The sequence below is a fragment of the Marmota marmota genome, unplaced genomic scaffold (genome assembly GCF_001458135.2).
Source record: "Marmota marmota marmota unplaced genomic scaffold, marMar, whole genome shotgun sequence".
Taxonomy (NCBI): Eukaryota; Metazoa; Chordata; class Mammalia; order Rodentia; family Sciuridae; genus Marmota; species Marmota marmota.
The window spans coordinates 13580225-13608141 of NW_026000240.1; the positions used below are offsets into that span (position 1 = coordinate 13580225).

The window sequence follows — 27917 nt, forward strand, 5'->3', positions numbered from 1 at the left end:
TCACATCTCTTTGCTTACCAATCATGAAAACACAATGTTCACATTTATCACCCCATGGAATTCAAGAAGTTAAGAATACTTGATGTTATATTTAACAGTTAACATTTTAACATTGCAAATTAGTTAGATGCTTCTAACACACATTTATGAAGATTAATCCCATATATGTCAAATCTAATTTACTTATTGATTATAAAATCAAGGTATCAGACAGGTGTGTTGAACAACATTCACCTCTTCCTTGTTGAAGAAAAATCCTAAAAATAATGGATTTACACATTTACATACTCTTTTGTATACCTAATATCAACCGAACATTTTAAACCACAGGAACCAAAGGTATTTGTATCCATTTGTTAAATTTTAACTTGTGAGCTCATTCATCTATATGACAGTTTCGATACACAAATACACACACACAGACAGGACAAACATGGAACAAACAAGCAAAGGCCTTATAGCTTTGTAAAACCTATTAGATTGAAAGCTAACCCTTGCAAATTGGCTCTGAACAAAGCAGAATGTAAAAAAAAACTTTATAAGTTGGATAAAATATTTGATTAAAAAAAACATATTAACCTCACATGTAGGATCAAAATCATGAGGTCAAAAAAATATAGAATTAAAAAAAAAAGTTCTTGTTGGGGAGGATTGATATCACCATTAATTATTTGAGTAAAGTAGCATGAGAGAGTGAGAAAGAGAGGAGAGAGGAAGAGAAAGAGAGGAGCCCTAAAATCGTTTTTTTCTGTGCAGCCAGGGAGAAGTTAAAGGGATACTTTTTGTTCTTCAGTCCCAAATCAGTCTCTACTGAGTTTGCTGTTTAAATTCCCATACATGCTTCAGCACAGTCTTGCCAGGGAAATTGCTGCCTAGGGCTTTTTAATTTTGGTGTTTTTTTGTTTTTTGTTTTTTGTTTTTTGTGGGGTGGGTACCAGGGATTAAACCCAGGGACACTCCCTAGCCCTATTTTGTATTTTATTAGAGACAGGGTTTCACTGAGTTGCTTAGTGCCTCGCTAAATTGCTGAGGCTGGCTTAACCCCTTTTTTCTCCAGTTGGTAATCAGGCAGGTTGGATGTAGAAAATTATGAAACATTACCTCCCATTACTTTTGAGGATGAGGCTGCTGTGTATTTTTCCTCAGTGGCAAACAGGTTAAATATTTGCCCCGTAGGTAAGTTGAGGGTAGGGGCTTGAAATAAGGCTCCACTTACATGACTTTGGGTGGGATACTAATGAACCTTTTGATAATTATTTTAAATTAAGGGAGGACACTTACCAGCTAGTTATGCTCTTAAAATCTCTTCAGAAGGGGAATATTTGCCTGCTGCTTAGCCGTTCACCATCCCTATAACTTGGGGCTCCTCTAATGTATTTTCTGAGGTGACAGGCAGTGGAATTTGGGTCTTCTTGTTCCAACAACTGAGTGTATGAGACTTAGGAAGCTAGCTCCACTGAGGGAAGGGGTGTTTTTCCCTGGGGACAGTCCACCTTTCAGTGTCCCCATTGCCTACAGTTAGGTCAGGGCTTGGTGGGGGGCCTTGGGTTCGGGCAGACTTTTGCCCAATGTCCAGTTCACCCACATTGGAAACAGGGCCCAGGAGATGTATTAGAGGGTCTGGTGGGGCCATGAGCAGCAGTGGCCTTTCTAGGACTGTGGATGGCTGAGGCTAGGAGCTGATGTTTAGTTTTAAGTTTCTTTTCTTTCTCTTGTTTGGCCTCGTCTTCCCTGTTGTTAAAGGCCTGGAAGGCAGTATCTAGACGTTGTTGCTGGGAAGCTCTGGCACCCTTCTCTAACTGCTTAAACTTCTTATGGGCATCAGTGCAGACCTGCTGATAAATTGACAGGTAGAAAGAGAGTATCAACAGGAATATGAAGGTCTAGGTGGTATATTTGGTAATTGAGTGAAGAAAAAAAGAAAGCTTGGAGGTAGGGAGCCTCAAACAACTTTGCCATTCCATAAATTTTGCCAATCTATATATAATAGGTAATTTTTTTAAAAAATTTATTAATTATTGATGGACCTTTATTTATTTATTTGCTGATATGTAGTGCTGAGGATCAAACCCAGGACCTCACTCAACCACTGAGCCACAACCTCAGCCCCAATATAATAGGTTGTTGTTGAATTTTGGAGAATTTCTTGATCCAAGGTCCCATACTTGAGCCATTGGTGCAGATTATCTAATTTATATTATGGCCAAATTTGAGCGCTGAGCTTAATGAAGCATTTGATTTTGAGGTCAATTTGAGAGTAAAGGATCTTGAAATTACTAATGAGACAACCCAAAGGGGAGTTCCATGGAAATGGCTGACTGATTCCCAAGTTGGGGAGGCATGACCAGGGTGTCAGATTGAAACCAAAGCATCTCCTGGAGTCTTTCTGACACCAAGCTGGACGGTCCTACCAGAAAATGGGGGAATGTCTTCACCCCATTTTCAATGGTGGGGGGCCCCCAGGGTCTCAGCAAGCCAAAAGGTGGGGTCTTGGGCAGGGTACCTATCTGCTGGAGACCAGACAGGGTCTTACCACTCTGGAGAATTAGAAGCCGGTGTTGGCTACAGGAACAAAATGGCAAAGAAGTCTCTGATCCATGAGGTTTTCTGGGTGTGTAAGGGAAGGGGAGATTGGGCGGGGAAGGAAGTGGAAATGGGACACCTTCAATGCCAGTAAAGGACTTGGTATGGATCCTGCATTGTCCACATGGCATCAAACCGCAAGAATCTAGCAGGAGGTTGATATTTGGTACCCCTAAGGGCAGTCGGAGGCCAGATTTGAGATAAGAGGCCTTGGTGCAACACCAGGGAGTGGCCCTAGCCAGTTGCCTTTGGTTGCCTTAAGTCCTCCTCTGTCCTTTGCACCAAATTTCTTCCACACAAAAAGCTGGCAGTTGCTCAGCTAAGGTAGACTGCAGAGGGCTTGAAGGGCCTATGTTCTGCAAGGTAAAGGGGCACCATCAGAAGGGGACTCAGCTATAGCTCATAGGAGCAGAAGTGTCGGATGCTCCACAGTCACTTTCCAGGCCTCATCAGTCATTAACTGACTGTGGAGAGGAAATGGGTTTACAAGGAAGGACAAAATATTACCTTTCTTTCATTTTCCAGACAGGGAACCAAATGTTAGCACTAAAGGATTGGGCCACACACAAACTTCATGGATCAGCACAGCTTTTATTCAGGAATGGAGTCACACCTCTGATGGACCCACTTTCCTTGTGGAAAATGAGCCACTGGCCAAAGGGCAGTTTGTGCTTATATAGGTTATACTGAGAGGTAACTTAATCATTGACAGAGCGTGTCTAATAGAAGATCTGGGGTCAGCAGTCAGTTGACCAGATGGAAGGTCTGGGATCAGTGTTCAGTATTTATCTCTTTCCCTCCAGGGTCTCATTGCACTGTCACTGGGAAAGGACTTATTTTGGGAAGAATCAACGCTTGGGCTTCTTCCCAGAGACTGCCTGTCTAGGCTTTAGTGGATATGCCCTCCCCAGGGTTTGTCTTGTCACTGGAAAAAGAATGTCTTGGGACAGCATCAGTGTTGTCAGTGTGCTGCCTTCTTCCTCACTCCCTCTGCCTGAGCCACACTATTTTGGAGTTTGTCATTTTCCATATCAAACATTATTACTCCCAAAGGCCCTGCCTCTAAACATCAGAGTTGAATTAAATTTCATCCCTTTATATCTTACAATGGGGATTAAATTTCAATGCATGAAGCCTTGGGGGACACACTCAAACCACATACAAACCATAGCAAATGTCCTCAGAAAAGGGATACTGTTGTATCATTAAACGTGAACAAGAAGCTATGAAAAAAGAACAAGAATAATTATTAAAATATAAAAGCCAAAGTAAAAAAAAAGAAAGAAAATAAATATTTGGGCTAGATAATGAAGATTTAAAAAAAAAAAAAAAGTCTTCCAGAAAGTAGCAGGGAAAAAAAAAGCAGACATAGAAGAAAATAAAATTAGGAAACTGAGCCAGAACATCTAATCACCCACTTGTAGGAATTCAGAAAGAGAGCACAGAGGAAGTGGAGAGAAGGAAACTACCCAGAAGTTAATTTCAAGAACATAGCCAAGAACAGAGAGTGCATAGCACAGCCTCCCAAGGACATTTGTCATGAAATGTCAGTGCCCTAAGCTATGTTGAGAAACACAAGTACTTAGAATCTTCAGAGATGGGGAGCAGGTCACTTTAAAAGGATCAAGGGTCAAAATGGCATAAGAATCCTTAACAACCACAGTAGAAAATAAAAGAAAATGCCTTCCAGATTCTGAAGGAAAGAACTTGCAGCCTAGAATTCCTTATCCTGCCAAACTATCAAGTAAGCCTAAGTGTCAAATAAGGGTATTTCCAGACAGTGGGGTCTTCATGAATGATCTTCCCTTGCAGCCTTTTCAGGAAGCTGCTAGAGGAAATGTGACACTGCAGTGAGGTAGTCACTAAGAAAGGAGAAATGTAGGGATCAGGAAATCAGGGTCAAGCTGGGAGGTAGAAGGGATCCTAGGAGGAGGGTACAGCTGCACAGTGGATTTCTAGCACAACCCGGCTATGCAGAGCAGGAGTGGGGGGGCGGGGGGTAGGGGGAGAGTATTAGAAATATCTCCAAGAGCAGAGCAAAGCTGGTATGGAGTACTTGAGTATTTGGGGAGGATGTTTGTATCTATGTGAGTTTGATTAAAAAAAAAAATTAGTACTCAACACCTAGAAAACATGTAGATAAACAATGAGATGGGAGCCCTGGGAGGAGAGTGCTGGAAAGGGGATGCAGGCAGACGCACCCCCTCTGGCTCAGGTGTGCATGATATCAGACACTAGGACCACTTGAACCAACATGGACGGCAGCAGCTGTGGTGGAAATACGAAGTGAGGATGGAGAGGAGGTTGTGTGAGGCTAGGATTGGAATGAGAGGCCAAACCCTCATCTTCAGATAACGTTCACAGCCAAGCAGCCATGAGATAGCTGTCTCATGATGTCTTCCAGCATGGGGACATGCTGGCGTTCGCATGCCTGCTGCATCAGCCATGGAGGCGTCCCAGAGGCTCCACGTCCACAGAAGATACCGAGTCAGTAGCTGATGCTTGGGAATGAGTGAGATCACCCAGGGAATGAGGTAATGGAGAGAGGGTTGGGAACAGGCATTCCACCTTTTAAAGGCTATTAAAAGGAGAGTCAGCAATGGCGACAGAGGCAGGCGGACAACCAGGGAAAGACTCTAAGGACCCCCTGGGAAAGAAATTATCTAAAGAAGGGAGCACACAGCTTATGCCAGTCCACACTCTTATCTGAAAGTCTAAGGTTCAAACAGGTAAGGAATTAAAATGATTCTGAGTCTCAAAAAGTTAGCAGAGTGCAGACGCCCCCAGAGATCTGGAGCAGCCCTCCCCTGCAGTGATATCAGCATTTCCACAGTGAGACATCCGAGGGTTCACACTTAATGTCATCAAGAAGAACTAGCTAGCTTCCTGTTCATCCACTCAGATTGTACCAACGAGAATAATGAGTTACAAAATTTTTCTTTGCAGAGTTTCTGGATGTCAGAATTGTGGCTCAAGGAGTATAGCCCTGCATTTGTGCTCATCACGGCCTCGATTTTTATTTGTTCTTTATGCTGTTTGCCTGACCAACTCTTGGCATTCTGGATCTGGCTTTTTGTTTACAAAACAAATAAGTGGAGTGTTAGTTATCTCTATGGCGTTACAGACACAGAGAGAGAAGACAGGAAGGCTCTGTCTGCACACTGTCACAGCAGTTCCCTCTGGGGGATAGGGTGGAATGGGTAGGGCTTTCACTTCTTATAGACTTTTTAAAAATGTTGGAATCGTGGATGATTTTAAACTTTTTGGTGTTTTTACTTATTTTCTAAATGGAAAATCCGTTTTGTTTTTTCTTTTTAAGAAATCTCTTTTGTTTAGAAAAGTTTATGAATAAACCTGGCAAGGATAGATTTCTATAAACCATAAAAGATTAACGCTTAAGAATTTGTGGCATTTGCAAACACAAAAGGCTTAATTTTCAAGAGAGGCCTCCTTGGTTTTTAGGGCATGCATTTACTGTACTTGCATGTTTAACCAGAATGGAGAAAATGGCGCATGTTTCTCTGGTGGTTCTGTCTATGAGACAGAGACTATACCAGTTAGTAAATCAACAATCAAATGTTCTCAACTTCTGGACATAATAAAAATAGCCAGCCACCAGTGCTCCCCCAAAGTGTGAGAGAATAAGGACATTCTCTAGCCTCTGGCCCGGTAGGAGCAGGAACAGGATCAGCCTGGCAGGCAGAAGGGAGGGTAGTGAGCTGGGAACCTGGGAGCCTTAGCCTTGGGGCACAGGCACAAGGGGCCCAGACAGAGTCACCACCTGTGAAGAGGGATATGTCTGGACATTGACAGATGAGAAGAAATGTGGATGAGTTGTGTTTGTCTTGCTTAATTAATACTAATTAAATCAATCTATTTTTATACACACACACACACACACACACACACAGGAGATTGAACCAGAGGCACTTTACCACTGAGTTACATCTCCTTCCTTTTTTATTTTTAATTTTGAAATAGGGTCTCACTAAGTTGCTGAGAGCCTCACTAATTTGTTGAGGTTGGCCAGGAACTTGTGATCCTCCTGCCTTAACCTCCCAAATCCCTGGGATTACAGGTGTGTAGAACTGTGCCCAACAATACTAATTAAATCCTGATTAAAGTTGCACTGTTGACTTAGAAAAGTAAATCCTGAATACTCTTATCTTCATGGGCTTTTCCTCCCAATCCTGAAGCTCTGCTGAGATGCATCAGCTGAGGGATCCGTGTCCCCAGTTTCTACAGTGTTGAAGCGTGTGTGTTGGCTATGGTTGGTTTTGTTGTTTGCAGCATGGAAATATAATTCCAACAACCACCTGCTTGACATCCATCTTGCTTCTTTCCTGGGAGTTTCTTCAGATTCTCATTCCTGCCTCACCAGAAGGCCACTTCCGCAGCCTTTCTCCTTCTTGGGCTGACCACAGTGGTTGAACAGAAGCCTTTGAATGGGATCAGGGCACAGCTTTGCCAACTCCCACTTGTCTTTCTGGTTTCCACACCTTTCCACACATTTTCCTTCACCTCAGCCCCTGCCCAGTGGGCGGCCACCCACTGCCCTGAGGCCTGTCTAGTTAGAGTGGGTGGACGCTACATGCCCTGGTGGTTCCATGATGGACCTGAACTTCGCTGGGTAAAGCGTGAACGTTGCCAGCGCCTGTGCTTATTCTTCTCCCAGGACTTGCTTTCCTGGCCTGCTCCCCCCAGTTCATGCCCAGCACAGCTGATTCTGGAACACCACAAACAGGAGTCTCACCTTCAGGATGATCAAGTTACCCCACTAAGCCTTCTCGTGCCTCTTCCACTGTGTTTGGAATAGAAAGAAACCCAGCTGTCTCTAAGGATAAAAATGAAAACAAACATAAAAATAAACTACTCTTTCACCGCCAAGAGTGGGGGAGATTGGCCATTTTTTAATATTAGAAATTTAAAACAGATGGTGAGCTAATTTATATTTTCATCTTGACATTTACCTACTCAGAGGGAGTGCAATTAAGCCATATTTTAAGCTCATCATAGCCTTTATCTGGAAATGTTGCCATGGTATCTGTCAATTATGCTGGCCACCGATCAGCAGAGTCTAAGGACCCAGGAATCTTGCTCTCCCCTAGACCACCCTAATCCAGGGTCTCTTGGGAAGGAACCTCTGCACAAGAACCTGCAGCTCCTGCGTCCCTGCCTCCCACCCTGCGCCTCTCAGGCTGTTTCCCAGAGAGCTGGCAGGGGTCTTCCTTCCACGCAGGTGGACCTTGCCAGCCCCTGTTTGATGTCAGCCTCTCCCTGACTGCACGTGACCTTCGGGACAAAGTCACGGCTCTGGGGTTAACAGTTTGCCGAGTCCCTTCAGGACCTGGCCTGTTGGCTGCTCCCTGCCTCTGTCCTGGCCTGGCCTTGCTGTGTGCGCTTGCCCAAGTCACACTGAGCCATGCTTCACCGCAAGGTGTGCCTCTCACCCAGCATTGGCACCTACTGCCCACTATGCCTGGAGACCGCTGGCCTTCACCTGGCCTAAGCCCCCCTCTCACTTCCACTTCGGGATTCAGCTGCACCCCAGCCACATGCTTTGGCCTTGCTGTGGTAAAACATGACCAGACAGCTTTCTCGAGAACACACAGAGTGTGGCGGCCGCCCTGTGGTTCTTACGGGGCCTGCAGTTCTCAGGGTTCTTTTGTTTTGTTTTTGGTACTGAGATTGAACCCGGGACACTTAACCCTCACCCTTTTTTATATTTCATTTAGAGACAGGGTCTTGCTGAGTTCTGAGGCTGGCTTTGAACTCATGATCCTCCTGCCTCAGCCTCCTGAGCTGCTGGGATTACAGGCGTGCTCTACCGCACCCAGCCAGCTTTCAGTTTTACGGAATATATTCTATCGAACATGGTTTCTGACGTTGGTGAAAACACGAATTAAAATGCTGCACCAGCCTTCCTCCTGCCTAAATTGCAGAAAAAAAAAAATCTAACCACAGTGATGAATCTTTTCCTGGATGATGGAATTTTCCATTGATGTGTCACTGACTCTGGCCATATCCACATGTCCTGTTGTCCCACCCTGTCACTCCACTCTTGAAACAGCAATCTCCTAAACTTGTAAGTGCTCTATTTCCATTTTATTTGCCCTGTGATTGAACAAATTATAATCTCTGAACTGCCTCTTGGACACTACTGAGTTGTGATCTCAATTTTAGAGGAGGTGTTGGCAGCAGCAGAGGATATGAAGGTATTATGAGATCCACGTAAGATTTCATGGTGTTTTCAGTTCCAGGGTCTTCCTGGTTTGGAAAATACAAGAGGAAAGAGAATTAATCCTTCGTTCTCAAGAATAGTAGCCTCGAAGAAGGATGAGCTCCAGGGCAGCGACTCCACATGGAGCTGGATAGCCCTCCCCTGCCCCAGCCACACCTTGTGCTCCTCTGGACAGCCCCCCGGGGCTGGCAGGAGCGGCAGGGTGGTCTGGCTGGGCCTGCATGCAGCCTGCGGTGCCAGCCACTGGGGACATGCCCATCCACTCCACCTCTCCGTTTTCTCCTTATCACTTGCCTAGGACAGCTTTATGGGCCTCACAGTTGGATGTTTTCTAGGGCACTGTTCCCTTCCCCTTTCAGACTTTAATTTTAGCAAATTGGCTGAATTTCACTCTTCTTGAAGTGAAAGCTCTTGTCATCACTGCCCTCACCTCGGTCCTCTTATGTAATTGCACCTGTCATTCATGTCAACGATTCTCTGACCTCGTCGTTTGCTGCTACCCATAGTATTCTTTTATTTATTCTAATAAAATATATTCCTTCTTGTGGTTTTCTTTATCCTAACTCACTAAAAGCCATAACTCTGATCACTTCAACACATTTTTTCCATTTTCTTTTTGTCAGTGCATTATAGTTGCACATAACGGTGGCATTTGCTGTTACATATTCATACATGTACACGATGTAACAATATAATTGGGCCAATATCCCTCCCCAACATCCCTTTGCCCCTCCTCCCTCCCCTGTCCTTTTCCTCCACTCTTCTGATCTCCCTCCATTTTACCTGAGATTCCTGCCTCACCTTTCTTTCCTTTTTCTATTTCAGAGAAAACATATAACCCTTGAGTTTCTGAGTTTGGCTTATTTTGCTTAACATAGTGTTCTCAAGTTCCATCCATTTTCCTGCAAATAACATAATTTCATTTTTCTTTGTGGCTGAATAAAACTCCTTGGTGTATATATACCACATTTTCCTTATCTATTCATCCATTGACCAGTTTGGCTGTTGTGATTTGTGTTGCTGTAAACCTGGGAATGTAGGTATCCCTGCAGAATGCTGACTTTAGTCATTCAGGATGGATACCAAGGAGCGGCGTAGCTGGCCATATGGTAGTTCCAATCCTAGTCTTTCAGGGAACTTCCACACTGGTTTCTATAGAAGCTGTACTAATTTTCAGTCCTACCAATGGTGTAAACACTTGAACACGTTTTGCCAGCTTGTTCCAATAGAAGATAAAAAGCATGAGGCACCTGGAGTGTTTCTCTTTAAACTTAAAAAAATAAAAATTAGATCAACATAGTTTCAAACACTTGGACAAAAGAAAAAGAAATGTCTTACATTTATTCCTTCAAGGGAACAAAGTGGACCCTGCCTGCTTGATACAATGAATCAGACAACTAATTTGGGCCCCTGCAGGCAGTGTGAAGCAGCGCTCTGGGGCCACGCAGCGCTCCACCACTTCAGATCTGGGGTACTCTCGGGGGATTGCAAAGCCAGTCTGAGCTGCATTGCCTTTCTTTGGCAAATGTAAGTGTTGGGAGCAGTAAATAAAATGACAGCTGACAGCAGCGTATTCATCTTGTCCACCCCTTCCCTGCCTTTCAACAGTATTTCAGGTACAGTGAGTGAAAGCCAGGTAGTAAAGCCACATGCACCAGTGGTCTCTGGTTCTTCCAAAAATAAAAAAGAGCAATAACTGGAAACAAGTGATTAGCCCATGATTTTTTTTAAGCCCATGATTTTGAGAAAGTACATGAAGACATGAATCACATTTATTTGTAAATTCTATATGCAAGTGCGGAGACATGCCACTAATTTTATAGAAAACTGCTGTGCTCATCTGGAATTGCTCCATGTTCTTCTATTCTGATTACCAAATTTGGAGTTGAGTAGACTTCTGTCCATAATCACAGAAACTCTGATCCAGGAAGCTGCTGCTCTCCCTGCTGCTCTTGCGTGAGTCCCCCTGACAGCAGGGGAGTTAGCCAACCCCTAGGGAGGATCTTTTTCACCAAGAGTCTGACTTGGAAATGCCTGGACTGCATTCACAAACAAGCTCACCTCCTGGAAATTCATCTGTGTCGATAAATTCTATAGTGCAGTCATTTTAATTGTGCATTTATTAGGACTACTTTGAATTGCTTATTTTCCCACCTCTGTTTTAACATCCTGCAGATGTGAATGTCGGGATACTGGGGAGACACAAGACCTATCTTTACCAGGGCTTTGAAGGAATTTTGATGAACTCCAGAGGTGAAAGATGAGTAACTACTCAACTCGAGATGTAGAATCTCAGGATTTGAAGGAGACTTGCTGTTGTCTAGTGCAGCTACACATTTGAAGCTTGAATGTGGCTGGGTGCATCCTTGCCAAGTGAAATCAACTCTTCCAGATGTCATCCAGACAGCTCTAACTTTCTATTAAAAAGTCTCCTTATTTAAGCTCCAAACTTATACCCTTGTGTCCAGACTCTCTTAGGGACATAAAAAGGGACAAAAAAACTTATCGGGCAGCAAACTTCTTGAGGACAAGGACCGTACTATAGTTTGGGTGGTGATATCTCCTAGGGCCTATGTATTAAAGGCTTGGTTCCCAGGGTTGGTACTATTGGGAGGAGGTAGGACCTTTGGGAGATAGGACATTGTGGAAGGTCTTTAGGTCATTGGAGGATGCTCTCAGAAGGTGTGTGGGACTCAACTGGTCCTCCCTTTCTATTTCCTGGCTAATGACTTCAGCTATTTACTCCTCTATGTACTGCTACAGTGATGTACCACCCTTGCTAGAGATCCAAAGCAATAGGCTGATCTTGGATTGAAACCTTCAGAATCATGAGCAAAAATAACCCTTTTCTCTTTATAAGTTAATTATCTCGAGTGTTTTGTTACAGTAACATGAAACTGATATAGACTGTATCCACTACAACTTCTAGTAACTTGATAAATGATTGCTGAGTGGAGTTAAAAACAGAAGATAGTGTTCTTTATTTTGGGATACTACCTTATAGAATGGCAAATTATCTAAATTTAAAATTCATTAAGAAAGTATCATATAAATAACTGATTTTATTGTTTAAATACTATAGCTGATAGATTTTATTCTTTTGACTTAAAATCCAAGCAATTTTATCTATTTGTCTTATGTGCTGCAGCATACCTTCACTGTAATGTCTCTAATGATCTTATGGATTTAACTCTTAGACATCACACTGCAGAACATACTGTCTGAAATCCAAGGCACAGAAGTTGAAAATCCACTACCTGGGTGTTAGAAGGCCTAGGCTCTGTCCCCAGACCCACCACTGCCATCCAAGGGCCACTCAGACTCTAGGTCCCTGACTCTTGGTTGCTCTTCTGCAGATGTCAAGGGTTGGACCAGGTGCTCTCCTAGGGCACTTTGTGGCTGTGCCCGATGTGAGCACAGACCTCTGACTGTGAGCATCACAAGTCTGCGCATGGTCTGAAGCCAGGGCTGCTCTCCCTTCTCTTTTCAGAACACCTTTCTTCAGGAAACCGTGCGCAGAGAGTGTGAAGAGCGCTCTGAGCTGACGCAGGCCCTGAGCCAAGCCCGGGAACAGCTCCTGGCGCTGAGGAAGCTCAGCGGAAGCCTGCCACGACCACTGTGCTCCCTCAGCAGAGGCAGCCCGAACCTCCCTGCCCCAGCCTCTGGCGACCGCAGGGACAGCAGCCGGTCAATCGACCGCAGGGACAGCAGCCGTGCAGCACTGCGCGCTGGACGAGGACTCAGAACCCCCAGAGCGTCCAGACGCTCCATCTCCCCACCCGCAGGTAAGCCCAGCAGGGTCGTCAGCTCGAGTGTGCCTGCGCTCCCCCAGCAGCAGCTGCCCAGGTCCCGAGCGTCCTCACAGAGGCTGGCCGCCACTCTTTGGAGGAGGCTGAGTCGGCAGTGACTTGTCCCAAAACAGGAGCTCTGCACAGGGCGCAGGCACCCCTCCAGGGGGCCAGGCTCCGCACCCACAGAGGCCAAGATCAAGCATGTCTACAGGAATAGCTAACAGTAGGCTGTCGGAGGACAGAACGCTGTGAAGTCACATTTCCCAAGAGGTCTTTGAAATCACAACCCATAATGAAATTGTTGATACTGCAGAAGGCCAACAGAGAAGCCTGTGTATTTATGTTTAAATGTGCTCTACTTCCGAGGTCACAGGGAACACATTGTCACCCGTAGCATCTTTTCTTTCTTCCTTTTTTTTTTAACACTATTACAAGTAGACATTTTCCCAAAAAATAGATGACATTGGTTTTATTAGTGTGTGTTTGTTGAGCTAAATAGGTTAAATGTATATAGAAGTACTCAGAATAGAGAAAGACAGTATTTTAGTCCTTAATTAGATGATTTCCAAAATATTTAGTTTAGCTGCAGAACCTGTCCTTTACCCTGCAGCCCACTGGTTAGTGGGTTCTGTTCCGGCTGGGTCAGAAGTAATGATGGAAAAACTCCAGGAGAGTCTTCGCTAAGTGGTGGGACTGTCCAGGGCCAGCGATGGCATCTCAACTCCAGAACAGGGAGTTTTCTTTACTTTAAGAAGCCTGGGCCATGAAAATAATCCTGGGTAGAAATTTTCTGCATGTAATGCTGTTGGCACGCAGAGTCAGATTTTGATCAAATGCTTATCCTCCAGCCGTGGAGAACGTTGTGGAGGTGGCTTAGTAAAGGAAACAGAGCACACTTGGGATTCAAATTCTATTACCCATGAAAATAGGAACTGGTAACACACTTTCTGTTTTCAGAGTGAAAAAGTAAAACCAGAAGCCAGATGAGCTGTTTTAAGTTATTTTAAGGCTTCAGGCTCCTCCTGGTCTTAAAATATAATTCTTTACCTTTGACTAATATTCATCTATCTTTTTTCCCATATTTTCTTTTTTAAAAAATTAACTTATTTTCCTCTGACTACAGTCCTCCATGGACATCCAAACCTCCTTCTCACATATTAGAATAATAGCAATATGAAATATAGTATAAAATGTCTCCTAGTTGGCTACTCCATTGATGAGAGAATCCAAACGTATTTGGGATCTCTCCCATGTGTATAAAGGGTAGAGTCACCAAGCAAAATCATGTTTATCTCCAGTCTTTCAAAGAATTAGTATGACCTACCAATAGAGTATTTTAAACTTCCCCCCCCAAAAAAAAATCCACATGAGATCCACTAATGTCCCCACTTGTTCAAGGACAGCGTTCGTGTTAGAGTTTGATACTAACTTGAGATTGTTGCTCTTGGTAATGGCATTTGACAAGTGAGCACAGCTCACAGGATGGGGGCCCTGGATGGACCAACAGGTCACCCTCACCATCTCTTTAAAATAAGGGGTGGATGCCCAAAGAGCTTGGCACTGCCTAAGGCAGTGCAGCCACTTGGTGATAGAACCGCCTGTCACTGAGCCCAGTCTTTCCACCTCACAAGAGCTTTCCAAGCTTTCACTGTGAGTTATTAGTAGCACCTGTGCATGTATAGTGTTTTTCTTTAAGGGTGCTTACTTTTTTAAACTTAAATTTGCATCAGAAGGAAATTTAATAAGGAAGAATAACCAAAGTAACGAGTTTGGGTTTGATTTGCTAGTTAGATTTTTTTTTTCTAAGGAACTTTAAAATAAATTTTTTTATTTCTTAATAGATGTTGTGGTGCATCTCTGATACCACCTTGTGAAATGCCAGGACCATGCTCCATACCTCCTTGACTCTGACCTGTCGTTTGCTTATTTCAATCACAAGTGCTAGTGACATAAGGCAGAGGCAGAAACTGGTGACAGCCCTGAGGAGTGCCTGGGGTGGTGGCTTTGTGACCAGGGGCCTTGCGGCTTCAGTCTCGCAGCTGCAGCACCCCTTTCAGGAACTGCAGGGCTACAATGGGTTTCTTCCCTCAATGGTGGCCATATTTGGATTAGTAGACTTAGACTTAGCTTTTCTACAGCGAGGTGCAGACTAGCAATGCAAAGCCTGGTTCCTCAGTTTGTTGTCAGGCTCTTGCTTTACAGTGAGTGATTCTGTAACCGAGCACTCTGAGAACAGAATCATGATCTGCAATAAGGTTGTTATGTTCCACTTCTGTATCAGCGAAGTGATTCCATGGCTCAACAAAACAGTATTTTCATTTACTTTAACCTTGCTTGACATCTAACACGTGGGCACTCACATTCTGCCTTTCTACCCTGTCATTGTGAATCGGTAAATCTCCCAGAAATCTGGTGGCAAAAGGAAGTCCGTTTTCATTCAGAAGAACCTAGAATATCTTCCATCAGCACCCAAGACTCTGGCCCTGAACAGAGCTAGAGATTTGATGTTAGTTATTTAAACCAGTATAAATGCTTTTGTTTCTATCACTGGCAACTCACTGAATAATCTTAAACTTCAATGTTATGTTGAGGCCAAGAGGGGGACAAAAGGACAGTCAGTGTAGGCAATGAATGGTAGGGTCATGGGGAAGATAGGGGCAGGTTCAAAAGGAAAGGGAGTAAAATGCTAATACCTCCAGAGGCCTTAACCTCTTCTACCTGTTGCCAAGGTAGCCTGCCTCCAGGGAATTGTTCCTCCCTGCAAGGGATTATTAATTAATGTTCTCTGGTCCACTTCCTTCCTGCCGATACCAGATACCCCTGGGTGGCTTTGTTCCTGCCCTTGGATCATTCTACCTTTTGGCCCACCCTATGGTCGCTAGTCACATAGTCAGGATGGGGGAGGAAAGACATGAGAACAAAAGAAATCTAAAAGGTATAAAAGGGGCAGGACACCCCCACTTCCTCAGACACTCAGCTCTGTGGCCCCTTCTCTTTGGAGAAGTCTATCTCTATTGTATCCTTTAAATAAAACTTGCTTTCTACACTTGCCTCGGTGTTTCTCGGGTGTTCAATCTTCACATCAGAGAAATGGGACTCCACTCTGATTCTCATCACCGGTATCAACAACAGCATATGTTTGGATATCTGTGTTTTAAGACTTGTGAAACAGAGTGCTTAGATAACATTAGAATTATGAAGAAAATAGTATAGTACCATTATTCTCCTGAAAGTAGTTCTAAAACACTTGAATGTAATACTACAACTTGCAGAATTACATCTAGAGCAATTTATTTTAAAGGCAGAACAAACAATGGCTGTTTGGGAATTCAGTTCCAATTCTCCACTTCAAATCTGCGTGTAACACAAGGCCTTCTGCTAATCTGCTTGTAAGCATCATCCAGTTCATCTCATGATGCCACCTTCTTTACATATCTTGAATCAAGAAAATAATGAAAGAGCTTCATTCCATTTACCATTAAAAAATTAGTGAATACCCTTTATTAACATTCTTAGTACTGTATATCGCTTGTATGATTATTTATTACTATTAGTTATTCTTAGAGTTCATTCAAAGTCAATAATATATAATTAGAAATTAAAGCATTTTAAATATGAAAGTATCTTTAAATAGATACTTTCATAAGACGTTTGTGTGAAAGGACTTAACACTGGAAAGGCATTTGTTTGCTGGATGATATGAACACCTGGCTTTGGGTTTGCACCATGGCCAGATAAACCACTCTTTCTCCCAAGCGGGCTCGACGTGTTCTGACACATAAATCTAAAGAGATGCCCTCTGTCTCCTGCCTTCGTAAGTCAATGAGTTCTACAGTTGTGATTTTCTACCCAGAACCTTGTTTTTCTAGGGAATTAAGGTCACTGCCAAGATTCAAGTGACTACTTCTTTTCACTGATTTAAAGCAGGATTTCTTAAAGCCCAGGGAAGGTGAGCTCCCATCCCCTTTTACCAGACTTTTAAAGTAGTATATTTGAGGTTTAAGCTGAAATCTCAAAGGATCTCAGAACTGGAATCTTTTATTTTTCCTACTGGTGCACAATGCTCAGTATGAAAAGGGAGAGATGTCCTTTTGGTGAGCTAGAGAAAAAGGAATTCCCACCTTACTTAACAGTAGTGATTAGCTAAGGACTCACCCTACAGGTTCTCTTCAGAGTCATAAGGCAGTGTTTTTGCTGATGTACCAAAAAAATGTCTTTTAAAAACTGTTTTTACTGAATGCTTGCTATTCAGTGACATGCTGGGGAAATAGCCCAGTATTTGGGATTAAAACTGTCAAGACTGGACAGGTTTGAGTCATTGTTCTCCTTTGTGCAGTGGGGATATAACAGACTTTCAAGCTTCTGGTTTGGGAGCTTAGATAGGTTTGGTTTTGGATATGTAAATAGTTGATTGTGAAATTTGGTCAGATTTCTCCTGACTGGCTGTTCCTAAATTCTTAGGATACGTCCCAGTAAATTACACTTTGTGAATTAATTGTCAAATGTGTAATTGTTGCATTTTGGATGTACCTAATTTGATAATTAAAAAAAATTTCCATTTAAGGTATCTGTTTGCAGGTCAGAAAATGAGAAAATGTAATTGTGTAATGCTCTGAAATGTAAAAAAAAAAAAATACAAACAAGAAAACAAAACCAAAAAAATCTGTAAATAAAATCGACTAAATCCAAAAAAAATAAAATAAAATAAAAACTGTTTTTAGAATGATAGTTAATATATTTAATTATAAATCTAAATAGCTGCAAAATATACTGTAAAAATAATAAGTCTGTTACAAATATTGGTACTTACAAAATAAAATTGTTACTTTAAGGCATTTTATGATTGTAAAAAAACATGCATTATGTGGTATAGTTCTTGTGGATTGAATTATTATTACAGTAGTTATTGCTATTCTACTATTTGAAATAAAATATATATGTTATGAATTTTGGTAAATGATTAGTAAGCATAAAAGTTTAATTCTAATAATAATGCATTCTTGATGAGATGAATCAATTTATTTTTCTTTGCATTTAGTGAAAAATAAAGGTAGAGTAAAAAATAATTGGTTTGTAGAGGGATCTTATTTACTTTGTATTACTTGGAGACAAAAATAATAAATATTTTAAGATGAAGATTTTACTGAATTATAACAAACATTTAAAAAGCCTCTAATAAAATCATTTTAACTGCTGCATTGAATAATAATAACCAAAGAGAAAGGTCTCATTGAACTTTTCTCTAGTATACTAGATAAAAGTTACCCTTAAAGAACTTCCCTAAGCAGCACTGCCTTGCCCGTTTTAAAGATTCTCTGCAGCTCACAAGGCCTAGGCAGACACTGAGAAGAGCCTTGAATGCATTGGCCCAGGGCCGTCCCCAAGAGTCAGCCTCTCTCAGGAAGCTTTGTCATTCTTTCCCCAAGCTGCACTTCCACTGCATACTTCAACAAGACTATGGCTAGAAGAGGAAAGCCACAGGTCCCAAACCCTCTGACATCCATCCATGCTCCACCTGGTATCTGAACTGAGGAAACCCCATCTGACCAAGCCCATCCACCTTATGGAGTCTAAGGCAGATCAAGAATCACTAAGATGAAAGTTTCCAATTTCCAGCCCCAGGCAGCAGTAAAAGTAGTGCAGAGCCATGAAGACTGAGTTGGGGTCAGGGAGGTGTAAATTTTGTGTAGCTAACATAGTTATTCTGAGTCAAAAATTATTCATCAAGTTATTGATATTTCTATAATGGTTGCTGCTCAGAGGCTAAGGGAGGAAGATCGCAAGTTCCAGGCTAACCTCGGCAATGTAGCGAGACTGCATTCAATTCCCAGTACTGGGGAAAAAAAAAATCCCCAAATTTACACAACTCATTGACTTGAGAGAAAAGAGCTTATGCTTGTTTTTACCATTTTAGCCCTGGACATAGTACATTGGTAGGACAGATGGCCTTATTTGCTGGGAAAAAGTTTTCCATGTTTTAATGTTATGACTAATGGTTCAGATACAGCCCCACAGCTGTCACAGTTGTTCTGCTCATATATTGAGAGCCTTGGAAATGTCCATGGAAACACCTGCAACTTGCTGCTTTAAACTGGACTTGGTGCCTCTTGGTAGCATGTGGGCAGAGAGTATTGCTGCTACTGTTACTGATGTTTTAGATGTTTCTAATGGCAGCTTCATAGGCACACTCTACTCATGGTACAGCCATGCCCATCCCTCCTGGGAACTCAGACCAGCACAAAATAGGGTGTCAGCTGGGTCTGAGGGCATCCACTTTGACTGAGTACAGGATCCTGACTGCATTTCAACCACAAAATCTTTATTTTATTTTATTTATTTATTGGTACTGGGGATTGAACTCAGGGGCACTCAACCACTGAGCCACATCCCCAGCTCTATTTTGTATTTTATTAGAGACAGGGTCTCACTGAGTTGCTTAGAGCCTCCCTAAATTGCTGAGGCTGGCTTTGAACTCAAGATCCTCCTGCTTCAGCCTCCGGAGCTGTGGGATGATAGGCATGTGCCACCTCAACCGGCCAACTACAAAATCCTTATGAATTGCTTGTTTTATTATTTATGCTGCTTCTGACCTCATTAGTGTGAAAGCTGCTAAACTTTTAATGGGGAGAACAGTATGTTTATACACTATTAAAACTCGGTCATTAAAAGTATAATATAAGCCGGGCCCAGTGGCACACGCCTGTAATCCCAGTGGCTCGGGGGACTGAGGCAGGAGGATCATGAGGGTGTGGGAATGTGACTGGGGATGTGGCTCAGTGATTGAGTGCTCCTGAGTTCAATCCCCAGTACCCCCAAAAAAGATATAATATAACCTTGTTTAATACTGTGGGGTTTAGCATGCACATCTTCTCATACATGTTTTGAGTTTGCCTGGAAACTCAGCAGTTTTCTTCACCATCTCTGGCTTTAGTTGTGGCACTCCTGGGGGGATAATTTAGCCTCAGCTAAGTGTGTGTAAATGGAGACCGTGGTACTCCCTAAGCCGACCCAAGCTGAGAGCAGGGTTTCACTGCAGGGATTTTCCTTCACTACCAAAAAGGCATGAAGAGAAGAGAACTGAGCCCTCCTTGCCTGGGCTGGCCCCTCACTTTGTGTTCCAAGGGTATGATGGCTTGGCATCTGGCCAACAGGTCTTGGGGTGGCAGCCCATTCCCTGTCCCATTAAGACCTTGTGATAAAAAAGAAGAGGCTCCACCCCTCCCAGCACAGGACCACAAGGTAGCAAGATATGGGTCCCTCTGCTGTGCCCACCTCAAGGCCACTAGGCTTCGGAACAGTCTGAGTAGGCAGCTCCTTCAAATGGCTGGGGAGGAAGTGAGTACGAAGCAAGGGAGGCAGAGATGAGGGGGCATGTCCTGGGAGTGGAGCTCCAGGGCACACCAGACCTGCAGCATGGGGAGCAGAGTCCCAGGAACACAGCTGATCCTGGGACAGTAGTGCCCTAACCGCTGGTGCCCACAGGTGATGAACGCCCTGCAGGAGGCCCAGGACTTACCGAGGCCTATGAGGTCACATCTCATTAGCTTCCTCTGCAGATGGGAGAGCCGGGCTGAAAAGGCTGAGACGCTCACCCAAGAGGCAAAGCCTTATTGGGAATAGGCAGGATCGATGGGATATCACCATACCCTCCAGCTGTGTCTCTGAAAAAGAAGTGACCCTTGCCCCAGAGCAAACTGGATGACATCTCTGTACCCTCTCTCTGGACAAGAACATTCAAGAAAAAGAACAACAAACCCAACTTAGGAACTATAGAAACTGCAGTACAGAACAAAAGAAAGTAGCACATAGAAAAAGAGATCTGAAGGACCTTGAGATCTTCCGGGACTTTTAGGAAGTTACTTCGCATTTGGTGGAGGTGGAATACTGCAGGCCTCCTATTCCTTTTCTGTAGTCAGTCTTTAGGTCCTGTGCTGATTTATTTCAGGAAATGCCCTAAGTCTAACCTTAAAAGTGAGAAGGGCACAGGCAAGGGCTGCAGCTCTGTGATAGAGCACATCTTAGCACACAGGAGCCCTGGGCCATCCCGCATCCCCACACAAAACTGATTAATGAAAACTGACAAGAGATAGAAAACCAAGACTTTCAAAACAAAACAAACCAGGGCTTCCTGAATACAAGCAAAAAGGAAAAAGAGTCAATAGCAATACAGCTGTTCAGAAGAAAAACTTGGCAGTGAAATCAAAGGCCCAGGTTTACAAGAGTAAATTCAAGTTAAATTTAGCAATCTTAAGAGTGCTCTGGAAAGTTGTCTACAAATGTCCTTTTGAGATGCAGGTCTTCAGAGCTGGAAGGGTCCTCGTGGAATGGAGCCTTCTGTTCTCAAAGGCCATTTACACAGCCGGCTGGTGATTATCAGCATGGTGATCCAACGCCCCAACCTCAGCGCATCACACTCTCCCGCTATTCTGTCAGAGCGCAGATCTGAAGCTAATCTGCTGCTCTTCCTTTGATTTATCTCTACCTCAGGGGCTCTCTGGGTCTCCTTTTCCCCATCTCACCATCTTTCCCTGTTTATTCTTTTACTTGTGCCCTTGTCCATCTCCTGCTCCTTTGGGAATGATGATTACAGTATGATTAGGTTACCCTCTGGTCATCTGAACAAGCTTCTTTAAAAGCTAATTTCTTTCTTTGAAAAAAAATATTTGTTGCTATTCCAAGCATATATATCCCCCTCAACCCACCAAATGTATTTTTTTAAGTTAGTGCATATTAATTATACAGAATAATGGGCTTCATATCCGTACACACCCGTACCATATTTTGACCATTTCCACCCCCTTTACCCCCTCACCCTGCGCCTTTTCTGATAGTCTCCCTTCCATATTTCACAGTCTCCCTTCACAATTTCTTGGTGATCCACTCAAATAACATGTGCACCTTTGAATAGCTTAATGATGATTTTTCACTCCCTTCCACTTCATGTTTTATTTTGACAAGTATTTGAATTCTATCTTTTTTGACCCTGTAAATTAAAAATAACATATTACCATTATGTGTAGTCAGTGTTTATTTAGATTTACCCAACATTCCATTCATTTTTTTCAACTCAATTCTTTGCTCATCTTCTTGCATCTCAAAGCTTCCTGCATCTGACCTTATAACCTTTCTTCCTGAAGTCATTTTTCCCTTTTCTGTAAGTTTTATTAAATTTTTATTCAGTCTGCTTGATTGGGGGGTATTGGGGCTTGAACTGAGGGTCACTCGACCATGGAGCCACATCCCCAACCCTATTTTGTATTTTATTTAGAGACAGGACTCACTAAGTTCCTTAGTGCCTGGGATTATAGGCATGCACTACCATATCCAGCCAGCCATTGATTTTTAAAATTCTCTTTTTCTTTGCTCACAAATTGTCCTTACACATATTAAACTTACTTATTTTATATTCTGTATCTGATGATCTTCATAGGTCTGATTTCGCTGCCTGTTTCTGCTGGTCCTCACTCATGGTGCTTTGTCTCCTTGTGTCTTCAGGGCCCGGGGAATGTTGTAATGGGAACTTGTGTGTTCCTTTGACCTTTCTTTATAGGAAACCCACACTGAGCTTGCATTTTCCCAGAGAGGATTTGTATTTGCCCCTCTAGCTTATTATACAAACATTTGGGAGCACTTTAATTGAAATTCTCCTTTTTTGATTTTTCAGATACAGGTAATTATAAGTTCATTTCAAAAGCCAAGGGAGGGCCAGGCTGGTTCCAAATGCTAAATGAGATCTCCTCCTATAAACCTCAAGTAGGATTTCATTGCCTGTAACCATAGGACATAGGCTGGGATGGGACTGCCTCCCTGTTCTCTTGTCCCTTTAGTGGCTGCCAAGGCAGGAGGTGGTGCTGCAGGTGGGTGGGTGTGAACAGAGCTTGGGCTGCTTGTCCCAGCCTGTGACTGGCTGCATGTGCTTCTCTCTCAAGGTAACTCCCAGGAGGCCCTGTGCAGAAACATCCTTAGAAATCGCTGCAGAACTGGCCATGGATGGAGCAGGCTGAGGCTCCAACACACCTTCTGTTTGCCGTCCATCAAAAGCGACGTTTTTGTCTGCAGGGAGTGGTTGTGACCTTTCTCTGTTTTTACAGCAGCTAGGCCAGACATTGACGGTGCAGGTTTTTATCACACACTCTGCCCTCAAGTGGGAAGTTGCTCTGTCATGACTTGAGTTTCTCTTACACTTAGTTTAAGCCAACGTCGACTCTCCCTGTAGAGAGTCAACGCCTACTGAATCGCACCTGGGCCCTGGTTCCGCCTGCCATGCTGTTGAAGAGGATGACTGCCAAGCGCCACACCTGCTGCCGTCCCTGCTGTGCCAGGAGAGGCGCGCTCTCCTGCATTCATCTGTGAGCAATCTAAAGAAACAAAACCCTGAGTTTATCAAGTTCGCGTTACTATCTTTATGTAGTGACATTTGGAAATGTCTCTAGTCATTGCTTTCCATTATCGCTGTGGCTTTTTAAGCCTATGCTGGAGTTATTTTGGCAAATGAGTGAGCAACAGCCATGGCAGGCAAACCGTGGGCCTCACGCTGGAATGTGATGTGGGGAAAATATTTTTTAATTTTCTAGCAGGTGCTGAGCTATGAATCTGACTCATAAAGATAATAATTAGACCTCCTTTCATAAGTGAAGCAGGAGAGAAAGAACATAATAAAATTAATGAAGAAAGCAAGACAGGCTCATTCTATCCGGAAAATCCAGCAACCTGAGAGGTTTTTTGTTTTGTTTTGTTTTGTTTTAAATGAATCACTGATTTGTGAAGGGTAGCACAGGAGAGGATATTTGTCTTTGTGTCAAAAACAAGAACCCTGAGCAAACAATCTCTTCTACCTGTAGACAAGTTCAGGGAGATAAACATCTTGAGGGCTTTACAGTGCTATGCACAGATAAGGCCTTCTCACACTTTGGAGCAAAATTCTCACCAGTTGCAACTGGTGGAGGAAATGTATTTCAGAAATAATTTTCACAAAGAACCTTTAATGCTGGACACTCCGTACGGGCAGGGTGGTAACCAGGTGAACACGCTACATTCTGTGCAAGGAAAGCTGACTGATGTCAAGTGCCCCTCAGTGTCACCGGAGTCAGAACAGGAAACATGGTGGAAGTAAGCAGGTAAGAGGGTGGGGAGATACAGAGTGTGACAAAGACCAGCTGAAAACATGGGCCAAAGTCACATGACACGTGCACTGTAATTTGAGTGGCAAAGGGCAAATGTGTGACCTTGAATATTGGCTCCACATCTTGCTCAGAGCTGTAGCTCACAGATGAGGACGTGAAATAGTCCCAAGTCAATAGAAGATTATTTCCCCACCAGCACCCCTCATGTTTTTAGAATTTGATATAAAGCAATAAAAAAACAACTGACAAAAAAGGACAGTGCTAGGAGTTAATTGAAGAAGGGAAATTTTGAAGAGCAGTCCATGAGCCCAGCTCCCAGCTTTCTGTGTGTCCGTGAATCTGCTTGTAGCAGGCCCTTCCCACACCCCTTTCTGAAGCTCTTCACTCTGCCTGTGAGAGTGGGGTGCCCCACCTGGCAATCAGCACTGTCCAGTGGGCTGACCATGATTCTGGGGTTTGCTCAATGTTTCCTTCCTTTGCACCAGAAGTCAAGCAAAACCAAGCACAGCTCCTGTCTTGGCTACAGAGAGGGCCAGGTTGTCACAGACTTTTTCCCTAGGGCAGTCATTACTGACAGGGATCTGAAAGCAAGAGCAGCATCAACCTTTATAGATGGAATTTGGATCTGCGTTCATGGTGTCTTTCCACTGGCATCTACCACTGCAAAGCTAAGCAGCTACAGACCCACAACATCCCTTGATGCTAAGGCCTGAAATGTGTCACCCCCAAATTTATATGTGGGAGCCCTAACTGCTAACATGACTGTTTTCAGAGATAAAGCTTTCAAAGTGGTGAAATTAAATAAGATCAAAGGGTAGGACCCTAATCCAATAGGACTGGTGTCCTTAAAGGGTGAGGAGGAAACACCAGTCAGGCACAGAAATCGAGGCCACAGAAGACACAGCGAGGCCAGAGGAAACCAGCCCTGCCCACACCCAGATCTTGAACATCCAGACTCCAGAATGGTGAAGAGATCCATTTTTGTTGTTTAAGCCGCCCAATCTGCCGTATTTTGCCACGCGGACTAAGGCCCTTGGAACACTTCATGGGTATGTGGCCATCCCATCGTGATACCCAGCCGCAGCCCAGAATCACAGAGACAGCTGGAATTCCAGGAGCCTGGCAGGCACGCCAATGGCCTCTGTGGCAAAGGGCAAATGTGTGGCCTGTCTCTCCCGTGCATTATACCAGTAGCAAAAGGGATTGGGGGGACTGTGGCTAGATTCACTGTGCTGGACATTGTGCCAGCAGCTCTAGAGCACAAAATGACTGAAGCAGCATCCCCCCAAGGGACTTACCATCTATGGGGAAAGACATAAGAGTCAGTACTTTCAGGAGAAGAGGGACTTTTGGAGACAAGAGTTGCTAATTTGAATTTGGAGCTTGGGATCATAGGAAGAGCCGGAAGGATTAGTTAAGTTTTACAGAAATTTGAGTAGGACTGTTTTGGTATCTGGAATTTCTTGCTGTCTAGCAAACAACCCCAAACTTAGCAGCATAAACAGCCACATCTCATGATGCTCAAGAAGTCTGTGAGGACGCAGGACGCAACATCGACAGCTCAGCCCATGCTGTCTGGGACCCCAGCTTGAGGAGACTCACATGGCAGGGGTCCAGAAGCATCCAGTTCCAAGAGGGATTCCTCACTTACATGCTGGCCCCTGGGCTGCACACAGGTTCAGCTGGCCTGCATACGGCCCATCCAACACAGCTGTGGGGGCTGTCGGCCTCTTCCATGATGTTCAGAACTTCAGCATCAAGTGTTCCTAGCAGATGAAGCAGATGTGGCTGAGCTCAAAGATTAACTGGCATCATTTCCACAACACACATTGGTTGAAGAGTCCCATTTCAAAGATGAGGATGCAGTAATATTGCTGCCATAAATATCCTGAAAGATGTAGGAATCTCGGCACACGTGCACTGAAGCCTTACTATCTATGATATTTTTTTCTGATTATATATGAAATGCACATTCATTATATAAAATAAAATACAATCATTCACTATTTCAGGAGACAAGCCATGTGCCTGAACTTGAAAAGGATTAGAGCTATAAACTTAAGCAAATTATAGTTCCTGTCTCAAGCGTCTCCAGCCTTGGAATGACCACAGCATGGAGTCCCTTGCTGCCCACATGCTGGCCAGTCCTTCTGGGTCATGCAAGCACTGTTCTGTGTCCTGCTTAGTTTTCTTCCTCCCTGGTACATGGAGTATCATTTTCCCCACAGCATGAAATACTCTACAAAACCACGATTTCGGACTGAAGTATCATATATCATCCTTTAAATATACCATTGTTCAAGCAAAATATTTTGGGGGTTTTGCTACTATGAGATAATAATGCATAATTCTTATGCATTATTATGCTTCTCTGATCATCTTGTAGGGTAAGTTTCTAAGCTAATTATATTACTAGTTAAAACAGAGAATATGTTAGAGCTTCTCAATTAATGTTTTTTCGAAGTGGCTTGTGGAAAGTGCTGCTGGGGTCTGCCCCTTCACATGTGTCTGGGTCTGCCCTGCACAGAGCTGTACCACAGGGGGCCAGCCTGAGCCCAGGCCCAGGACAGAGATTTGGGTCCAATCTAAACAGATTTTTTAAATGCTGAAAAAAGCTGACAGAAGTGAGCAGGGCAGAGGCAGAGTCAGTGAGAAGAGGCCCTTTGCTTCTAGGCACCATCCTGAAGCCCCAGTGTCACTGCGGAGACCCCTGTGGGGTCAGCTAGGGCTCTTCAGGTGTCGAGTTACAGGAACTGGCCTCAGCTCATCTAAATCAGGGGGAATTCACTGGAAAACCTGTTGGTCTCTCAATTGCCCGTCTGGAAACCAGACTCAGGAAATCGCCAGAGAAGCATAATGACATGTAAGCAAAATGGATGGGAGATGGGAAGCCCCATGGGCAGCAGCAGGACCTCCAGGACAGAGGTCCTCCTCCCCAGGCTCACCTGTCCCCCGCTGTGAGAAGCAAGTGAGCTCCAGTTGGTTGCCATCTCTTGAGGAGCTTGTCCTAATTGCAGAGTCCAGGAAGGAGGCCCTGATTGACTTCTTGTAGTCCCCTGCCTGCCTGGGGCGAGGGAAAAGTGGCACCTGGCTAACCATTTCTCATCTGTGGAAGATGTGGTTCCCAGAGGCGGGCCAGGACACAGTCAGCAAAGCTAGAAGTTATTTTCCATACCATATTACCTGGCTGAAGAGGTGCACCAAGCGAGCATTACTGTGAACCCTGAGCCCATCTCGTTCACCCATTGAACTCCTGTCCCACCCCAACCCACCCCAGTATAATCCTGTGGAAACGAGGAGACCCAGGGACTGCTGGGCTTGCTGCAACACACGTGAAATTCTAAATAAAAGATACAACATAGGAGGCGCGTAAACAACTAAAACAAATGATCCTGCCTCAAACAACTAGTCTCAGCTTCTCCTAGTCCCTCCTCCTTTTTCACTGGGGACACTGGGCTCTGAGTGATTAAAAGCAACCCGGGAAGCAAGGGGGCTGGAAGGAGAATTGGCTGAGGGCAGCCTCCAGCCAGGCTCGAGTCCCCACTCCACGCCATGAGAGCAGCACAGAAGAGGGAGGCCGAGAGAAGAAATGGCCAGCATGGCCTGCAGTGTGCTGGAAAGTACGGCGGGCTCTAGGAGGCTGGGCCTCCCGCAGGATGTCTTTCCCTCATGGCTGGAAGGAAACACCCCTCGTCCAGGTAGACAAGGCCATTAGCCCCACTTTCACCCACTTGGATGAGGAGAGATTCCTACCTCTGGTACCTGAAGCTTCTGGAACCTGGGAACAGGAAGACACCAAATGCCTCTTCCTGGAAAGGATAGGATAAAAGGGGGTGGGTAAATTTGGGACAGAAGCAAGGTCACAAAAGCCTCATTGCTCTTAGAGTACATGAGAAGTTCCAGGGTGAGGGTGGGGTTCGTAGGGTGGGAGGCGCCCACAGGAGGGAGGCTGGCTGGGGACTACCTCTCTGGAAAGGGGCCAGGACTCTGGCCTCAGGTCTCACTGCTTCCCCTAGTAGGACAACCATCTTCTTAGTCATCATCGGACGGAAGACATTCCTGTGAGCTGTCAGGACAGTGGGCAGTTGACTGCTGTGCTGGGCAGCGGGTCTTGGCCATGGTGGAAAGATGGTCTGCACTGGCTTCCAAGGTCAGCTGGGCTGTAAGAGTACATTCTAG

The 27917-nt window shown here is 44.2% G+C and overlaps 1 protein-coding gene across 9 annotated transcripts in view; it reads left to right on the forward strand.

Annotated features, from left to right (window-relative positions):
• Lekr1 (leucine, glutamate and lysine rich 1) overlaps window positions 1–27648 on the forward strand; it is a 171438-nt gene extending 143790 nt beyond the window's left edge. For 6 of the 9 annotated variants that reach the window (XM_048794265.1, XM_048794266.1, XM_015486937.2 and 3 more), the window contains 2 exons: window positions 12315–12609; window positions 22545–27648. In XM_048794265.1, the coding sequence (XP_048650222.1) occupies window positions 12315–12609; window positions 22545–22687 (438 nt within the window). In that variant the 3' untranslated portion in view covers window positions 22688–27648. Of the gene's footprint in view, window positions 1–4987; window positions 10096–12314; window positions 15666–22544 lie in introns of those variants that run through there. The other 3 variants (XM_048794268.1, XM_048794262.1, XM_048794267.1) reach the window with 3 other exon arrangements.
• The last annotated feature ends 269 nt before the right edge of the window (window positions 27649–27917 follow it).